Genomic DNA, 21,130 nt, shown 5'->3' with positions numbered 1-21,130 from the left:
CACTAAGATATCGAATTGAACCGACTACAAACCTGTATTTCTGTGCTATTTCTGCATAGAATATTGTAAAAAATCAGTGGATTTATTCGGAATGGTTTTGGAAGTATCGTACAGGTTTACATCCTTCATAATATCTTCTTTTGTGTTCAACAGAGGCAAGAAACTTAAAGGTTTGAAACCTTTTGGGTGAATTTTCAGTTTTGAGTGAACTATCCCTTTAATAAAAAACACTCTAAGATCCATTTACACCACTAGAGGACACTCACTCCCACTGTGCCACTGATTTCTTATCACATTCATTTACTTTATCCCCTTTCTACACCATTTTATAGTTTCTAAAAATGATTTTATTAAAAATCCATTTATGAAATAACCCAATTTTCAGCCAGTTAAACGCTATCAGATTGTATAAGCACTTAAGATTCATATTTATCAAATTCATTTCCTTGGTATTTCCAAAAAATTTTCTGTTTTCAAGATTTCCTTAACGGTGGCATTAGAAATCAATAATATGGGCTGAAAGAATTGCTCTAAATATGTCAAATGCTTCCCTGTGAAATATGTTGGATGCATGAAATTGCAGGTTCCTAGCATTTTAATTCACTTCTCTTATTGCTCTAATGCTGTTAGGCAGTCATATGAATGCCTGGAAGGGTAATTGTTCCGAATCACTTGAGTATTTGCACAGTAAGAGCTTGTGTAAAGTTCTTTGTGTGCAACAAAAGGGGCTTTTTATGTGCGCAGCGATGGAGCGGTGGAGATTATGTGAGGATGTTTTTGTGGAGTGTAAATGTAAAATCTGATTATCGCTGCTCTGAGGAGGGGGAGGGTTGTGATGGAGGCAGGGAGATGCTGAGGCAATGACTTTTCCTCTGATATCTTGCAAGGGCATGGAAGTACACTTTTTCTCTCGCTGCCTAGCAAGTCTGCATCAGACATCTGGGATTTAATGGGATGCACTATATACGCAGCCAGTTCTGAGGCTCCTTCAGCGGAGGGGCCCGAGCCACAGAGACGCCCCCATGGTCACAGCAGCAGGACCTCTTGCACCCGTGTCCGGTGAGGCTACAATGCATTGATCACATGCTAAATCAAGAGTGGTGTTTTTTTAATTAAATAAAAACTCCTAGTGATAAAGTGTGTGTGTGTGTGTGTGTGTGTGTGTGTGTGTGTGTGTGTGTGTCTGCTGGGAACTTACAGATGTTTTTTTAATACACAATTGTAAAAGGATCACACAAAAAAGGATATTTTGTCATTCTTTTTCAAAATGTAAGACTCATTTGTTAAACACAGAAAATAGAATTTTCAACATTTTGGTGACAACCAAGCTGTTGATAGTAAACACTACTCAATTGGTTGGGAGAATGCAATGGAAGTCAATGGTTACCATCAGCTTAGCATTTTTCACATAGTTTTTTTAAACACAAACCCTAGTACTTTATTGTGAATACTATAGTGATTTTGAACCATTACTATAGTAAAGTGTATAATACTGTATATATTATGGTATTCGCAACTCTGTTAATGAATGCTATAGAAAATACCAGTATTAACTGCAGTTAACTTATAAATATTATAGTATAATTTAGTATTTGCTTCAGTAAACGGTACTGTATTGTAGTAGTAAACACTGACTCTATTGGTTGGGAAAATGCAATTGAAGTCAATGGTTACCATCAGCTTAGCATTTTTCACATGTCTTTTTTAACACAAACCCTATTACTCTATCCTAAATACTATAGTGATTTTGAACCTTTACTATAGTACAGTGTATTATACTGTATATATTATGATTTTTGCAACTCTGTTAAAGAATGCTATAGAGAATACTAGTATTAACGGTAGTTAACTTATAAATACTGTAGTAAAATTTAGCATTTGCTTCAGTAAACGGTGTATTGTAGTAGTAAACACTGACTCTAATGGTTGGGAGAATGCAATGGAAGTCAATGGTTACCATCAGATCAGCATTTTTCACAAAATGTTTTTTAAACAAAAACCCTACTTTATAGTGAATACTATAGTGATTTTGAACCTTTACTTTAGTAAAGTGTATTATACTGTGTATATATAATGATATTTGCAACTCTCTTAATGAATGCTATAGAGAATACTAGTATTAACAGAAGTTAACTTATAAATACTATAGTATAATTTAGTATTTGCTTCAGTAAACTGTGTATTGTAGTAGTAAACACAGACTAATGGTTGGGAGAATGCTATGGAAGCAAATGGTTACCATGAGCTTAGCATTTTTCACATAATGTTTTTTAACAAAAATCCTAGTACTTTATTGTAAATACTAGTGATTTTGAACCTTTATTATAGTAAAGTGTATTATACTGTATATATTATGATGTTTGCAACTGTTAATCAATGCTATAGAGAATACTAGTATTAACTGCAGTTAACTTATAAATACTGTAGTATTTATAATTTGGTATTTGCTTCAGTAAACTGTAGTATAACAGTATACCCTACTGTGTTTTGTGTTCAGCTAACTTTCACAGGTTTGTAATTTGGAGGTGAGAGAATTATGACAGCCTTTTGTTCTTGGGTGAACTATAATTAGTTTAAGCTATTAAAATTGTATTTTATTTCTGTTATTCACCAAACTCTAAATGTATACATTTATTCAGCAATAATGCGCTAAATTAAAATTAGTCATTGAATGTTACAAAAGTTATATTCAGTTGTTTTTCTTTTCAGTTTCTGGTAAACTTTGATTTGAGGCCATACTGTATTGTTACTATTTATATATCAAGTCATTTTTTTTTTTCATTTTTGTGAAATCTATTCACATTTTTACTGTATGATTAGTTTCTACACCCCAATAGGCATTTAAATTAAAATCTAGCTGAAAATGTATTTTTAGCTACTGTTGTGATTGTGAATAGCAAAATGAATTTACAAATGTCATGAAATATACAAATGTTGCTCTTCAAATATATTTTCCTCATTGATGTACACTTTAAAACTCCCCCTTAATCTCCAAGCAAGATATTATTTTTCATACACTGCTATAAACCTGTGAGCAAAATAGCCATTGTATAGCCTAAAAGTGTCGAAACTCGTAAAATGAACTATTTAAAAAGCCAAACGAGTGTTCATTAGATTTCTCCACTGTGTCTTTCAGTCTGTGTAATGTGTGTGCGTTGATACTGAGGAGTAAATCCAGCGAGAGTTGCCGGAGCTTCCTAATAACACCAGTCGCTAATGCTGCTGACGCTTCAACCCTCATAAGACATGACACCATAACGCTCACTGTCACACCGATGACCCTTTACATTCATAAACAAGCACCCTGTGCACAAGGACTGTTATAACGCCGGTAATAATGCCGCTGTTTTTACACTGACTCACCTCTATGGGACACGTCGAGCGAGGCTTTGGATATTTCCTGTCAGGCAGGTACGTGTCTCAACTCACTGTAATGGCGACGTGTTTATCTCTAACCGTTTAGAGTTCAAATTAATTAATGCGGGGTTGTTTTGGTGCTTTGACTGGATTTGAATTTAGTTTGGTTGTACAATATAGATTAGATTTTAATTAGATTGATATACTGTGATGAAGTTTGATTGGTTATTAAATTGGTTGATGATAAATTTGCAGTGCATTGACATATTACATTACACATGAATAGCATAATTTTTACATTGTATTTCCCACCATTGTAAAATAAATTACATTGCAAAATAAATATGGTCATTTTATACACCAAGTTACATAAATGATTTACATGGCAGAAACCATTTAGATTGATATTGTAAATAATTAATATTAAAAAAATATTTATTTCATAATTATTGTATTATAGTCTCCACCCTTAAACCAAATCACTAGAAGAAAATACATTATTTTACCACAATTAGAACCTTTACAAAAACATTAACCATAATTTGACAACTAATATAAAACAACTCGTATATTTTTTTAACAAAAACACTAGTACTTTATAGTGAATACTGTAGTTTTTTTTATCCATCCTATAGTAAAGTGCATTATACTGTATATATTATAGTATTTGCAACTCTCTTAATGAATGCTACTGAGAATACTAGTATTAACTGCAGTTAATACTGTAGTATAATTCAGTATTTGCTTCAGTAAACTGTAGTAGTGTATTGTAGTATAATATTCCCAATATTTGTAAAATATTGGATAATTTGTTTTTATTATTATAGTTGTGTTGACATAGCAATTATAAACAAATATAATATAATCAAATTGTTTTTCAGTTGGAAAATATAGTTTAAATTTAATTTTATATAACATTTGATTGGTTATTTAATTGGATGATGATACATTTTCAGTGCATTGACATATTACATTCCACGAATAGCCTAAATTTACATTGTATTTCCTAAGTCTAAATTCTAAGTTTCCTAAGTCTAAATACATGTTCATTTTATATGCCAAATGATGTAAACATCAAACACGCAATTTGCTTTGTGTGTTTACATTGGTATTATTATAGATAATATTAATAATAATTAATTTCATAATTGTAGGCTATATTGCATTAAATTCTCCACCATTGCATAAGCAAAATCACTAGAATAAAATTACATAAAAATTATTTTACCACAATTAGAACCTTTACAAAAAAATAACCACAATTTATAACTAACATAAAACAACCCACATAATGTTTTTTTTTAACAAAAACCCTAATGGTTGGAAAAATGCAATGGAAGTTAATGGTTACCATCAGCTTAGCATTTTTCACAATGATTTTTTTTACAAACCCTAGTACTTTATTGTAAACACTATAGTTAATTTGAACCATTACTATAGTAAAGTGTATTATACTGTATATATTACGGTATTTGCAACTCTGTTAATGAATACTATAGAGAGTTCTAATATTAACTGCAGTTAACTTAAAAAAACTCGGAAAATGGTAGTGTATTGTAGTAGTAAACACTGACTCTAATGGTTGGGAAAATGCATGGAAGTCAATGGTTACTAGAATACTACAGTAGTATTAACTGCAGTTAACTTATAAATACTGTAGTATAATTTAGTATTTGCTTCAGTAAATGGTAGTGTATTGTAGTATAATATACCCTTTATTTGTAGAAATCTACAGTACTGGATAATTAGTTTATATTATCAGGTTGTTGTGTTGCCAGAGCAACCATAGAATTACCACAATAGATTAATTGAAGTGTTTCATTATAATATTGTTTACAAAGACACACTCAAATATTTACTATAGTATTTTTTATGTGGGAAAATACTACAACTACTAGGGCTGCACGATATTGGAAAAAACTGAAATTGTGATATTTTATTTTGCTGCGATTTATATTGCATCAATTTATAAATGCTATTTCGGCAGATGACTTGAATGGCTCTATTTGGAATAAAATTATTAAATGTGATTGGAATAATGTTGTAGAGGAGTGAATCAAAGAAATTTCAATAATAAATAAATAAGATAAACGTGAAATAATTAGTCAGATATTCAGGTGCAGTAATACGGTTAGGCATGGGCCAGTATAAGATTCTGACGGTATGGATAAAAATATCATGGTTTAACGGTACCACGGTATTGTGATTACTGCTCTAAAATGTATTCTTTATTCTTCTGGGTAAAAAATAACAACTTTTTTCCCTTTTGAACATAGTATATTTTATATTTAAAATATTTTAGAAAAGTTAACATGTCAGGCTAAATAATTCAAATGAATCATTGACTTCTGCTGTCTTCATTTGTTTCAAAAACAGAGATTTCTTTACTATTTATCTTTTCTGCTGAAGATACTATTGTCCTAAAAAACAAAACACAAAAAAAGTTAATAAAAAATTCTTACTCACCAGTATTATTGAACGTTTTGGTGGTTTTAAAACCTTGACTTTTCCAAACCGCGGTATACCTTGAAACGGTTATCGTCCCATGCCAAAATACAATACGATATCATCATGGTATTTTGCCGCCGTGGTATTTAATTTATTCACACAATCAATGTGTAAATAAATTAATAAATAATCATATGGGTATTAAGTTTTTACTGTGAGCATTTATTTCAAGCTATGCTGTATTGTTGTAATCACATATTTTGAATTTATTCACTTTGAATTTGTTTCCTATGCTTATGCCTTTAAATACCTATATTCAAACTTTGCTGTAAATATAGATTAATTTGTAAAACAATAATAATTAAGGAGTAAACTCACACTCCATATGAACTCAACAAAACGTTCTAGAAGTTTATTAATGGAAAGGGCAGTGGAGCAGGTCCTCAGAGCTAAGACTGAGTTAAGACGGTTATGTAGGTCGCTTACAGGGAGAATCCACTGAGTCCACAAAAACTGACAACAATGTGCCACCATGTCTGATGTACTTGAGATATGAGAGTTTCCAGAATTTTAAGTGATTATTAAGAATAAGAATAAGAATACTGTAATATAATTAACTATTTGTCATTGGATGAAAATGTTTTTGTTAAAATACTCCTACATAACCTGAAATATAATCAAATTTTTATAAATATTTTATAAATCAATATCGTTGATATATAATGTATAAAAATATAATAAATATAAAAATATAATATTTTACATGTGTTGTTCATTAGTCAACTTAATCAGAGTAATTATTTTAAGACTATTAAAACAATAATTTTATTACTTTAATAAAAGGCGTTTTAGTGTGTGTGTATTCAATAAGCTTGGACAGTATACAAATTTTGATACCATCAAACCTCCTCCCAATTTTACCTGGGTATACAGTATTACCGTGCATAATAAACAATTATGGCGTAAGGCTCAGACAGCGTCACCAAATTGTTGGCTTGTGCCTAAACCATTCAGAAACTGAATACCATATATGCGACCTTAGGTTCAAGGTATTTCCATCTCTCGCAGTCACCTTTTTGTTGCACAATTTGCAAATTGCCTCTTCTGTATTTACCGCCTCTCCCTTCTCGTTCCCGAAATACTGCCAAACTGCAGAAGTTGTGAGACCAAATGCACGACTCGCCATCTTCTCTCTTTCTCCTCTACACTGTCCCGTTATGATAACCACGCTATGCATTTTAAGACATTAAATAAATTATATTCAATATTTAAACCTTGTCTGCAAAATAAGTGCATTGTTTTTTATGCCGGTATAACGGTATTGAAACTGATACCGTTGCTATTTTTAGTTCCCACGGTATACCATATTACCGTATTACCATCCAAGCCTAGTATTTACTGTCAAATTGAAAAGACAAAAGTAATTTTAAATGCAAGAAATGTCTCCTTCAATGATTTCATTAACATTGCTTAAAATTTAAATATTTACTGTACAATTTACACTAACTAACTGGCAATTTTGGTTGACAGTAAGACTGTAAATTTAGAAGCACAGTGTAAGTTACTAAGTGAAGTTTTCAAACTAATTTCGAGAGGAGCACGTGATATGATTGACTGCAGCTGGCCACTCATTTACATTCACTAGTTAGCCAATCAGATTAACCCCAACTCACTATAAGTAGCCTAGCTAGAACTACTCTCTTATCTTCGTTTTCCGAAGAAACCCCCCATCCACCCCTTCTCCTCCTTTCTTCCTCTTACCACGGGGAGCTCTCGAGAACCACCTGATCTCGTACTCCCCACATATGCTCTATTGACCAGGCGGGAGCCCTGGGCTCACCTATCTCCGAGCTCAGGGTTCTCTTCCGGGACAGCATGCCAAACCTGCTAACAGTTGTCAAACAATATCTAAGTGTTAACTCTTGAATTACAAGTTGCTGTAAAAAGAAAATACAGCACAATTGTATTTATTTATTTACAGTGTGTTTATAAATTTAGTCTTACTGGCAAATTTTACAGTATTTCTTCACAGTGTGTGCACCAACTTAAATATAAATACAGTGGAAGTCAGAATTTTTAGCCCCCCTGTAACTTTTTTCCCCAATTTCTGTTTAACAGAGAGAAGATTTTGTTCAACACATTTCTAAACATAATAGTTTTAATAACTAATTTTCAGTAACTGATTTATTTTATCCTTGCCATGATAGCAGTGCATAATATTTTACTAGATGTTTTTCAAGACACTTATACAGCTTAAAATGACATTTAAAGCCTTAACTAGGTTAATTAGGTTAACTAGGCAGGTTAGGGTAATTAGGCAAGTGGCTAAAGGGGCTAATAATTTTGACCTTAAAATGTTTTTAAAAATATTAAGAACCGCTTTTATTCTAGCCGAAATAAAATAAATAAGACTTTCTCCAAAAGACAAAATATTATTAGACATACTGTAAAAATTTCCTTGCTCTGTTAAACATCATTTGGGAAATATTTAAAAAGAAAAAAAAATTCAATATGTATATATATATATATATATATATATATATATATATATATATATATATATATATATACAGTATAACATATGTAATCTACATTGCATTATATTTTAAACTAAATTCTCCCTTACACGTTTTTTTTTATTAGAAATAATGCAGACAGAAATGTTTGTTGTGTATACTATTTGTAAACATTTTAATTATTACATATATTTATTTTAATTACTTAACAACAATAGATGGAGCAAACGCAGTAACTAAAATAAATTGGAAGAAATATCGACTACAATGGTGCAGTTTTGTAAAGCTAGGAGAAGAAAAATGTGTGACACTTCAAAATAATGTTTTTTTTTTATATTTAGTATATAGTATTTATTTAGTAATTTACAGTGTGTATTAGTGGTGTAATGGATCATGAATCTCACGTTTTGGATCACACAATGGTTTTTAAGTCATGGATAGGATCATTTTTAGGATCAGCCAAAAAGGGGAAGAAACAAATGTAATTTGCTTTACATTTATTACAAAAACAATACTGCAGGACACTTTTGGTTTTAACAAACAAAACTTAGAACCTGTATTTTTATTAAAAATAAAATGAAGAAATAATCAGCTGAATACAAATAAATGGTAAAATATTCAGTACTGTGAAAAATTCTGTTACTACTACTGTTGCTGATAATGCTAAATGTAGAAATCTAACCTAATTTGTACAACCAATAATCATTTTTAGTCTCATTTTTAATAAATGATTCAGTTATTCGCTTATAAAACTTCATGTTTCATTGCTAGATGTATCATCTTTGAGGAATTATTCAGTGGCATATTTTTGACGGCTGAGTTTCGCCACCTATTGGTTAAATAATGTAATTGCTGCCTACAGCCTTCTCAACTTCTTACTTTTTACAACTCATTGAATGCACATGATGAGGATTTTAATCATTACCTTAAATATCAGTGGTTTTATCTAAACTATAAGCTTTTATCAGTACTTCTGTGTTATTTAACTGTTTGTAACTTCGTAACTAACTAAAAGACTAAAAACTCAATCTCTTAGAATAAATAAACAAATGCAAATAACCATTATTTAGAATTTATATTGCATGATTGTTGAGATCCTGATTTTTAATGATTAATCATGCAGCTTTCACTGAATAAACAGATGCAGGCTAAACAAGTAGTGACAGAAAACGCCTTTAATAACCTAAGAAGTCTACCACATCCTGAATAACCTACCACAACTTCTTCCATCATCATTATATTTTACAGAAAAGCCTAAATGCTTTCATACATGAGATTTGAATGACATGAGAGGCGATCTCTCTCTGTGATCATGACAAATTTAGGATTAATCTACTAGTAAAAATATGTATTAATTTGCAGGCCATGTGTGTTTCAAACTGTGGGTTGTGATCTGTTGGAATCACTGATTAACCATATTATTATTATTATTATAGTATTATTATTCAGCTGATTATTTCTTCATTTTATTTTAATAAAAAATTACAGGTTTAAAGTTCTGTTTGTTTAAATCAAATGTCTTGCAGTACTGTTTTTGTAATAAATGGAAAGCTAATTACATTTGCCTCCCCTCCTTTTTTCCTGATCCAAAAAATAGTCCAATCCGCGACTAAAAAACTATTATGTGATGCAAACCGTGAGATTCGTGATCTGTTACACCACTAATAAATACTGTAATAAATGTATTGTTCATTTTTTGTTTATTAATCATATATAGTATTTATTTAACTTGAGTAACATTAGTTAATAAAAATAAAGTTGTTCTTTATTCATGTAGACTCTAATGCTATCGATCACAACTCTGCATTTTAATAATACATTAGTAAATGTTGAACTGATGATTAAATGATGTACGAGATGTTTTATACTTAGTTAATACATGCACATAACATTATAACTAATGGTACTTTTTTAAGGGTGTTCCAGCAAGTCAAAATGAAACAAATAATTATTATTGTCTGTGTTTTATCTCTTGTTTAATCATGTTGTGACTGTTGTTAGCATAAACCACCACGCAGGTGTTTTCCAATAGAATAAGCCTCTGCCTGCATGTCCTCTCACGATACAGTCTGGTCACAATAAGTGCACAATGCAGTGTAAATGTCTTGCAAAGCCTCCATCAGAAAGCTCTCTCTTGTGTGTGTGTAAGCGCCTGGGGTGCGGGTCCAGCCTGCAGATGTACATGAGAAAGGGCCCATTAGCCTCCTGCCGTACAGCTGCCTCTCTGTTATTGCTGTAAAGCCCCTGAGGGCCCTTTACACAAATACAGCCAACCTCCTGTCACTGCACACGCCAAAACCATTAACACCAACACTTTATAGCAGCTCTTTTCTTTATGAGATTTTCTCAAATGTTTCACTTGCTGCAGCTATATTTGTATGGGCTGTTGCACTTGGCGGATGGACAGTACAACATTCATAACACACTATAAAAATGCAGTGTTGTTAACCCATCATTGGGTTAATTTTTTCAATTGAAGTCTGTGTGATGTTTACAGTGTTTATTTTGCAAGCACACATTGTTATTCTTTAGGTGAACCATTCATCCTTGCAAGTTAAAGGTCCCGTGAAATTAAAATACATTTTTTTTTTAGATCTTTGTTTCAGGCTGTTAGTTTTAGCGATGTCTATTAGCTGGTCTGCTCCAAAACAGTGACCATCCACAATATATCAAACATTTAGAAAATATAAAACTGATATAAACATCCAAAGCATGTAGTTTGTCACTTCCGCCTCCAAGTTGATCAATTTTCACATTACCTCATACTTTAGTTTCTAATCAAATCTTGACCAATTAAATGCTTTAAGATGCTATTCATTTGTTTTTCATTTGATGCGCTTGAGCTCAATCGCTCTCACTGGCAGAGCTGTGACAAAAACAAAACACTAATGGCTGTTTTTTTAAAAGAGGAAGAACTACTTTATGTCCAGCTCTCTTTTTCATTTTTCAGTTGAGGTCATGTCAGACATTGGATAAAAAATGCACATTTTAAAGCACTTCATGGCACCTTTAACTACTGGAATTGCCATAGCGGTCATTCTGACCTTTTTCATAAGATGACATATTGTCATGTCATGTTTACATTTCAAGCTTCTATTTAAAAAAATATATAATTAAAGGGGTGGTCCATGGTGTATTTTAAGGCTTGGTTGTGTTTATAAGATGCAAAGCAAGGTGTGGTCATGCTTTTGTAGAAAACCATGCAATTTTTTCATATATCTTACTTTGATTATATACAGCTACTCAGCTAACATGAAAACGACCATCATATTTCCTAATTCCTCTGAAAGCCCCGCCCTCAAGAGGCTCTGATTGGTAAGCTAATATAATGTGCTGTGATTTGCAGATCGGTTCCATGTCACTACGTCACGCCCCTACAAGCACGCTCTTTTGCGCTGTGTAAACAGAGAAGCAGCGTTAGCTGCCTGAATCAGACAGAAAATGAAGAGCACACAGCTGAACTGTATGCCTGCTCTCTAAAATAAAATCGGACTTTCTGAATATAAGTGTCTGTCACATATTTTTAGAATAAGCATGTGTAAGTAATATGAAATGTTCTCATATCTTTTGTGAGTTTGTTATTTGAGATGTAGAACGCAGGGAAAGCGGCCACATAGAGAGACACTGCATGCACTGCTGAAAATTGTGGGTGTTTACAGCGGTTTGACTGATAAATATGAATTTGAAGCTAAATTGTTAGCAGTCCCAAACAGCATTTCCCATTGTTTACATCCTTGTTTACGTCCTCGCTACAACATCGCCTACCGTTAATGCTAAAAACTATGCATGTAATAGATCTATTTTAACAAATAAAAATACATACAGGTTGTGGCGCACAATCCACAGCTTTGTTGATTTTAGGAGTTTTTGGCCGAATCCAGCACTAAACTGGGGGAGATTCCGTAGCTCTCCTGTGTCAAATGCTACCTAGACATTTTTTTATAATTCTCTGGAAGATAATTAAATTAAATTGTAAGCACTTCTCTCTTTGTGTCGTGTCCTTTGAAAGTCCAAATGCAGAAGCAGAATGATCTCTGTGGAAATAGCAACGTTTGGATGGCATTTTAGCTTTCTCTGCTATAACTTTACAGCGCCTCTGGCCACGCCCCTTCGCAGCGCAGGGTGAATGCGCATAACCTGAAGCGCTTGTGATCTTACTAGCCCAAATGTATTTTTTTGTAGTCCCCTAACCTAGTTTGCTGTAGGCATTGAACTTTGAGCGTATTACATTCAGAGATGTTGTTTATGTTCACAAAATATTGTAGTGGACCAGCCCTTTAAGCTTAGAATGTCATCATATTTCTTTACCGTAAAAATATGATAATTTGGTAATACAGCCTCTAAATCTATACAAGATATTAAACTGCTCACAAAGATCCACATCTCACTTTCATTTTTACTTTCACAGGTAGGAGAGCAAGTGCTATGGTAATTAAATATAGACAAACTCATACTGTAGCTTAACACAAAAAGTAGATAAATTAAATTTTAAGTAGTTCTATAGACAAATCTTGACTACATTACAGTTTCATATCATTAACTGAATGATTTTCAGTTAACAGCCTAAATCTAATTAAAATAAAACAAGTCTTTGCGTTAGATGTGCAAGAAACTACATGCAGGAACTCTCTACAGAAGACTCATTACAGAAACCTAAAAATGTCTTTAAATAAAACATCTGAACAATGTTTTTGGTGTGGTAGCATAACTGTAGCATTAGCACAATAATTCCAAGCCATTGAATTATTAGGAAATAATGCATCACCACCTCAGGTGTGCATTAGTTTCTTGCAGTTTAATAGTTTGTCACCAATAATTTCTCACTTGAATGAATTAAATTATAGTTTATTATACACATATAATTTCAAAACAGCTTTTTAGAAAGAAAGCATGATTCTACTTTAAAATTATCATCATCATTTGACGACATAATTTTCATTTTTCGGAAAACAATCTTGATTTTTGATAATGTTGACATTTCACCTTGTTGGGCAATATAAGACTGAGTATCATCAGCATTACAATAAAAATATGTAATATGTAAAAAAAAAAGTATGTCTTTTGTTTTATATATGAAATATCATTTATTAAGAGCAAACATATACAGTTGAAGTCAAAATAATGAGCCCTCTGTGAATTTATATTTCTTTTCAAATATTTCTCAATTCATGTTTAACAGAGCAAGAATTTTTTTCATAGTATTTTCTATACATTTTTTTTCTTCTGGAGAAGGTCTTACTTGTTTTATTTTGGCTAGAATAAAAACAGATTGAATTTCAATATTGAAGGTCAATATTATTAGCCCCTTTAAGAATTTTTAAAATTTGTCTACGGCAGTGGTTTCCAAAGTGGAGGTTGGGACCTCCTGGGGAGTTGCGGGACAATGAGAGGTGATTTCTTGGTGAAATTTCTTGGTTTCCAAAAATCTAATTATTTGTATTAAACTATTAGAGTTTCCATATTTTATCCATAACCTACTGAAGAAAAAAAATAATAGTTACATAAAAAAAAACAACATGCAAACAAAAAGCCATCAGCCATTTTAGAATAAAAACGATCCGCGTCCAACTGGCATTTCACCTAGTGTTTCTGAACAGATCTCCGTCCACATTACACTGCTGAAAACGCACATCATGTGATCACACACTCTGGCATGTGCTGCAGCGTATGCAGAGGTCTGAGCTCCAGGCAGTCAGCGGGTGCTTTAAGCACAGAACCCTAGGTGAGAGCTGTGCACGTTGGATGGTTCATCAAGGATCTACTGCTGAATCTAATCTCACTATATTTGTTAAACGTGATATTTAATTCATCTTGAGGTCTATATCTAACGACTTAGCATCACCTTAAATTTATAAGGTTCTATCTGCGTTCTAAATGATTTTGAGATATTGAGCTTCAAAGTTTTTGCATTTCATATAGCAAACAATATGTGTATACATTACCATGACAGAGACCCTAAGGGCTCTCTAAATATAAATTATTAAAGTTCTCTTACATTTGCAAATTGGAGTAAAATAACCACGGTAAAGATATAATCTTCTAATTCTTAAAAAGTCATTTTCAAGGTTCTATCTGGCAGATCCTTCATTGAAGCATGACTTTTCAAGAAATACAATCGAAAAATATATAAGTTGGTGTTGTAACAATATGTTGATGCTTGAAAAAGTAACATTTTTCCTTTCTATAACATTTATTTCTTGTTTTAGGATGAATATTTTTTCTTTTCAACTTAAGCATACAAGGCTGTGCTAAATATTTTTTTTTTCCAGTGCAGCTTGTAATTTTATCTAATTAATATGTTAAACTTTATTACATTTTATGCTTTATATGAATTATTGAATTATATTTATTGAATTATATGCCCCATAAAATAAAAAAAAGTATTTGCCCTTCAAGGCTTAATATTAAATTTAAAGACTTTAAAAGAAAACAGACGATGACCAAATGAGTTTAATAAACACTGAAAAGTGTTTCACTGACTATATGTAAACAACTAAATATTATTCACATTTAATATATACATTTTTAAATATTCATTTCTTTTTCAGTAATGTAAAATGTAATATTTCCTCGGCGACGCAGTGGCACAGTGGGTAACATGATCGCCTCACAGTAAGAAGGTCGTTGGTTTGAGCCTTGGCTGGGTCAGTTGGCATTACTATGTGGAGTTTGCTTTTTCCCCCGATGTTTGCGAAGGTTTCGGGCGCTCCAGTTTCCTACACAAGTCCAAAGACATGTGTACAGGTGAATTGGATAAGCTAAAATTGGCCGTAGTGTATGTGTGTATCAGCTGGAAGGGCATCCGCTGCGTAAAACATATGCTGGATAAGTTGGCGGTTCATTCCACTGTGGCAACCCCAGATTAATAAAGGGACGAAGTCAAAAAGAAAATGAATGAATGAATCTCAATGTCAAGAAATGCTTCTAAATCATCACATTTACACACTTTTCAATTTTGTGTGGTGTGGCATTATTTAGCTAACTCTGATTTTGTGTGATTTTGTATTTCTGTTGTTTCCTGCTGTCAATGGAGCAGTCCGGTGAAATGACAAAGAAAGCTGATCCTGATTGGTCCTCGTGCGTACATTAAAAATCCTGATTGGCTCACAGAAAGAACCTTATAGAGCCAAGCTAGAGTTCAACTTTGTAGATAAACCGTTTTTGTTTTTTAAATAAAAAGTCTTAAAATGTAAACAACTTATAAAAAAACATCACATCATGTAAATAAGATGTCATTTAATGAGAATATGTGAATAACTCAATTTTGACAAAAATGTCAGATAGAACCTTATAATTCTAAGGTGACAATATTCTCTGAATTTGGTCTTTTGAATTATTGTTGTCAGGTTATGTGTTTTGGCTGTGATCAAGGATAATATATTAATAGTTAATATATTAATTTATGTAACAACGTACACTGATTCTGCACATTTGACTGATTGCTTTTCTTTATTTCCTATATAAACTTATTGTACATTATGCTTTTATAATGGCCATTATTGGTTATTAAAACTGATATTCAGCAAAAGAGTGGGTATTTTTCACTGAAAATGAATAGAGGCAGGTATGTTATAGGCTCTGTTTTGCTATATGCAAACAATGAAGATGACTCTCATATAAATATGTAGCTACACGATGCCTCAACATTTTTAGTGTCTTAAGTTAATATCAAAATGAAAATAGGCAGTTCCTTTATCATGTTTTCATTTTATAGTAAAATAGTGAAACAACATAGTCAGGATGATACAAATGACTTTATAAAGTACGCTGTTCCTTATGAAGATTTACCCAACGTGTCCCGCAGTTTGTTTTCCATATCAAACTTCTGAAGTCTGAACTTACAAGAAAAGGATGCAAGACTGAACTTTGTGTAGGCTACTTAAAATTGAGGGAAAAGCTTAAATCAGAGAAGCGAATGTCTGCAGCCCTGCCTCCATTATCAGATGTCTCCGTTTTCCCCATCCACACTGAAACAGCAGCATTTTAAAATAGAAACGGCCTCTTCAGAATTTCCAAAAAGCTCAGTTTTTCGGTGCTCGAAAACTCTAGGGTAATGTGAATGGAAGGCGTAACTGTAGCAAAAATTATGTGTTTTAAAATGAAAATGTATTAGTGTAAACAGGGCCAAAGACACAGCACATTGATTTTATGGCACCAGGTTCAACTTTCTGACTCTACGGCACTTGCGTACATTAAAAATAAATACAGGCCACAACTGAACATGAGGATGATCTCTGAGTGGCGTTCTTCAAAATGAAATGATGAACAGGCTTGGGCCTATGTGTGCACCCGTGTGTAAGGTTTATATAGTTATAACTACCTCAGAGGATATTAAGGGTCATGAGTCACTGGCATTGTAAATTTGGGGGTTGCGGGCTCAAAAGTTTAGGAACCCCAGGTCTACAGAACAAACCATTGTTATACAATGACTTGCCTAATTATCCTAACTTGCCTAATTAACCTAGTTAAGCCTTTAAATGTCACCTTAAGCTGAATAATAGTATCTTTATAAATATCTAGTAAAATATTATGTACTGTCATTATGGCAAAGATAAAAGAAATCAGTTAATAGAAATTGCTTACTAAAACTAATATGTTTAGAAATGTGTTGACAGAATTCTTCTCACCGTTAAACAGAAATTGGGAACAAATATATACAGGGAGGCTAATAATTCAGCAGGGCTAATTATTCTAACTTGAACTATCACCTTTGTTCTGTGAAAATATTGTCATCAATGTTGTTGTCATCACATTGTGTCTTTAAGAGAGGCTTGTGTTGCTGTAGGTCAAAGTTGATTTGGCTAAATGGATTAGCAGTTATCTCGTGATGCTGAAGCCTAGTAAATATGCTCTAATATAGGGGGAAAGACGGAGGGCACTGGTTAGTGTTATTGTTAATTTATTGTCCAGTCGAGGCTAAAAATTGGTCTTTGTCTCGCTTTACATACAACAAAACATTCTCAAAACACAATCACAATACATATATACTTAAAAGTCTTTACCTCACCTAAGAACATTACATATACTTTATTCATAAGATTAATTGCGTACGGCACAAAGGTTTGTTTGAACGTTGCTTTAACTGCCTTCACTGACTGTAATGGCGTACAGATGGCAATAACATAGAGGCCTGGTTTAGAGGGTGTGTTACATCATCACATATGACCCATCACATATGTTAACCTTCAACATTCAAGGCTGGTTTGTCATTGTCGGAGGCATATCATAGATACAGGACAGTTCATACAATAAAACTGGAGCTCTAGGGCGATCTCTCACCACAATCACTAAACAGGTGTCATTGATGTGTAAATGTAGACAATCGTGTGTTGACATGATTGTCTGCATCTACACATCAATGACACCTCTTTAGAGATTTGCCTTGCAGTGTGATTGTTTAGAACAACATGAAAAGAAAGGCTTTCCCTAATAGTTAATCAGAAATACAATACATCTAAGGACATTTATTGTCAGTTTAAAAAAAGATACACCATAACATCACACTTTATTTGAGGCTTTGTGAGATATTGTTAAACCTGATAAACCTTGTATTATTACCACAAGAAACACACAATTGTAATAAATGAAGTTTTATGAACAAATGAGTAGGCAAGGGTAACTAACAGAAGAAGATAAACTTGACTCTAGTAAACTATATTCCGAATTCATGTAACACCATGAAGATCCATTCTGGAGCATGTGGAGAACCAGATCCTTGGAGTTGAGAGTTATGAAGTCTTGAGAAATCTGGACAGTCTGGAACACACAGATGTGGATTTCAGAAAAGTTACTGAAGCTGAAGTTGCAGGCCGATCTCAGAAGGAAAAGTACCTGATTTACATATTGTCAGGAAATTGGATTTGTACAAATTCATATGATTTTATTTGTATGAAATGTGCAATTTTTATAAGGAACCCCACTCCTAAACCCATCCGTCACTGGGGATGTGCAAATTGTACTCAAATGTACAAATGAGATCTTAAACAATTCATATGAATCAAAAAAATTACAAAATGTTGTGAGATTGCATTGGAAGTTCTTGAAGATAGTAGGAATTTTGTGGTTGTTGGTCTTGTTGCTTCCCAAACTCGTGTCTTGCAGACCTTCAGGGGTGTTCAACTCTCTGTACAACCTTAACAACACAACAGTGACCGTCTGTATCAGAAGGAATACTTTTTTGTAAGGAGGGTTTTGCAAAAATTGGGACTTTTAGATCCTGCAATGTGATTAGATAACACTGTTAGTGATGGCCATTCCTGGTGTGAATGATCTTTGCATAGTCCAATATACATGTTTGAATGAGTAGATAGGTTTCATTTTGTGTCCATTTTTGTAATGGAGTTTTCTGTAACATTAGGTCCTTTATCTGTTACTTTCAGCCATAAAAAAATGTTGTGTTAATTGAGACTTGCAATATCATGTTTTGGCATTTGTCATAATGTACTGTACATAACTATACAACACAATGCCAATGTTTTAACTTCAGAAGTGCCCCAACTATGAATTTTTGAAAATTATATTTTATGCAGTGTGTAACAGTCATTAATTTTCCTTCCACTTAGTCCCTTTATTCATCAGGGGTGCCACAGCAGAATGAATCGGCAACTTACACTCTCTCATTCACACACATACACTATACGCCCAATTTAGTTTATTCAATTCACTTATAGTGCATGTCTTTGGACTGTGGGGGGAAACCGGAGCACCCGGAGTAAACCCATGCGAACAAGGGGAGAACATGCAAACTCCACAGAGAAATGCCAACTGATCCAGCCGAGACTTGAACCAGCAACCCTCTTGCTGTGAGATGACAATGCTAACCACTGAGACACCGTTTCGCCCAGTGTGTAACAGCTCAGAGTAAATGAAAACATCCTTCAAAGTTTTCAATCTGAAAATACACCTTATTTTACACTAAGATGGCTCTCAAAAGGTTGACTCTCGACTCTCGTTTAAAATTATTCATTTTCCAATGGATCCCTAGCTGTTTCATATTGATGTCAACCTGAAACATTATTAGAGTTCCAATCCACATTTTGCAAGCGTGGATATGGGATAGCATCATGTTAAGAGGATGCTGTGCTCTGCACTTTGAGGATAAATAATATTTTTTTTTACTGTCAAAAGGACGAGGTTGTGAATAGTCAATGTTTAAAACCATTTTTTACACCAATACCTCAAAAGAGAAACCCCAACTCTGTGACTTCTACAGTACAGCAACATAAATGTTTACATAAATGTTTCCCATGTAGGATTCACATGTGGGTTGGTATTGTTTGAAGGTGCATCAGCATTTTGTTTATTTTAATGGAAAATGCTTCCTTGTATGAGTCAGGCTCATAAATGTGGTATAAAATTTAACCCATGTTGTCTGTTTATACACTATATAAAATCTTAAACACTTGATAAGCCGTAATCCAGTAATTCTGATGACCATTCCCTTTTTAAACATCATGTGCTGGATGCAGTAGACCAATCATAACAATTCAATTCAATTCAATTCCCCTTTATTTGTATAGCGCTTTTACAATGTAGATTGTGTCAAAGCAGCTTCACATAAAAGATCATAGTAAATTGAAACAGTGTAGTTCAGTTTTCAGTGTTTAAGTTCAGTTCAGTTTAGCTCAGTTCAGTGTGGTTTAAAAATCATTACTGAGAGTCCAAACACTGATGAGCAAATCCATCGTTTAGCAGCTCTACAGATCCCAAACCATGCAAGCCAGTGGCGACAGCGGCCAGGAAAAAACTGGCGATTCACCAATTGGCGAAAGTGAAGAAATAAAAAACCTTGAGAGGTGGAAATAGAGAATTGAGAGAATAATTAGCGTAGCTGGTGTTCATAGTGTACATAAATGAGATGCAGAAACCTGCGTGGAGCACATTCATGTATCATACCGCTAAGTGATGCAATGAGTGTATGCTTTACTAAAAAGATAGGTCTTTAATCTAGTTTTGAATTGGGAAAGTGTATAACAAACAGAATCATTGGACCACTCACCCCAGATTAGCATCATGCAGGAATGAGAAGAGATTTGGAAGGAGGGATTTGGAAAATGTTTTGTTGAGCAACTTAAGTGAGAGTTGTTAATTAAAAGACAATGATCTTTTTTATCTTTTAAGTTGATTTTTTTTACCTTGTATGCATGTCAATCTGTTCTTGGGGACTTCCAAATCCAAATTACGAGCTTTCATAAACCATAATAGGAAGACTTTAAAGGGACAGTTCACCCAAATTAGAAAAGTTTGTCATGATTTAAAATGAAAGAGAAAATGATTGAAATGTTTAAAAACAATGTTCCTCAAAGAAAGATAGGAAGACATTTGGATATGTCACCTTCAACAGTTCATTCATTCATTTTCTTTTGGCTTAGTCCCTATATTAATCTGGGGTTCCCACAGCGGAATGAATCGCCAACGTATCCAGCATATGTTTTACGCAGCAGATGCCCTTCCAGCCGCAACCCATCACTGGGAAACAACCACACACACTCATTCACACTCACACACCACAGACAACTCCACGGCCCACCCAATTCACCTGTACCGCATGTCTTTGGACTTGTGGGGGAAACTGGAGCACCCGGAGGAAACCTACACGAACGCGGGGAGAACATGCAAACTCCACACAGAAATGCCAACTGACCCAGGCGAGGCTCGAACCAGCAACTTTCTTGCTGTGAGGCTACAGCACTACCTACTGCGCCACCACGTCGTCCCACCTTCAACAGTGCATGACATAATTAAAAGATTCAAAGAATTTGGAGGAGTTTCACTGTGTAAACGACATGGGTGCAGGCATAAGCTGAACA

The 21,130-nt window shown here is 33.5% G+C and overlaps 1 protein-coding gene across 3 annotated transcripts in view; it reads left to right on the top strand.

Annotated features, from left to right (window-relative positions):
* The first annotated feature begins 882 nt into the window (after window positions 1–882).
* Window positions 883–21,130, top strand: part of gramd2aa (GRAM domain containing 2Aa) — a 68,357-nt gene continuing 48,109 nt past the window's right edge. For 2 of the 3 annotated variants that reach the window (XM_056462933.1, XM_056462934.1), the window contains exon 1: window positions 883–1,059. In XM_056462933.1, the coding sequence (XP_056318908.1) occupies window positions 950–1,059 (110 nt within the window). In that variant the 5' untranslated portion in view covers window positions 883–949. Of the gene's footprint in view, window positions 1,060–3,222; window positions 3,412–21,130 lie in introns of those variants that run through there. The other variant, XM_056462935.1, reaches the window with a different exon arrangement.

The sequence above is a fragment of the Danio aesculapii genome, chromosome 7 (assembly GCF_903798145.1).
Source record: "Danio aesculapii chromosome 7, fDanAes4.1, whole genome shotgun sequence".
Taxonomy (NCBI): Eukaryota; Metazoa; Chordata; class Actinopteri; order Cypriniformes; family Danionidae; genus Danio; species Danio aesculapii.
This window is presented reverse-complemented; position numbering and strand designations above follow the sequence as displayed.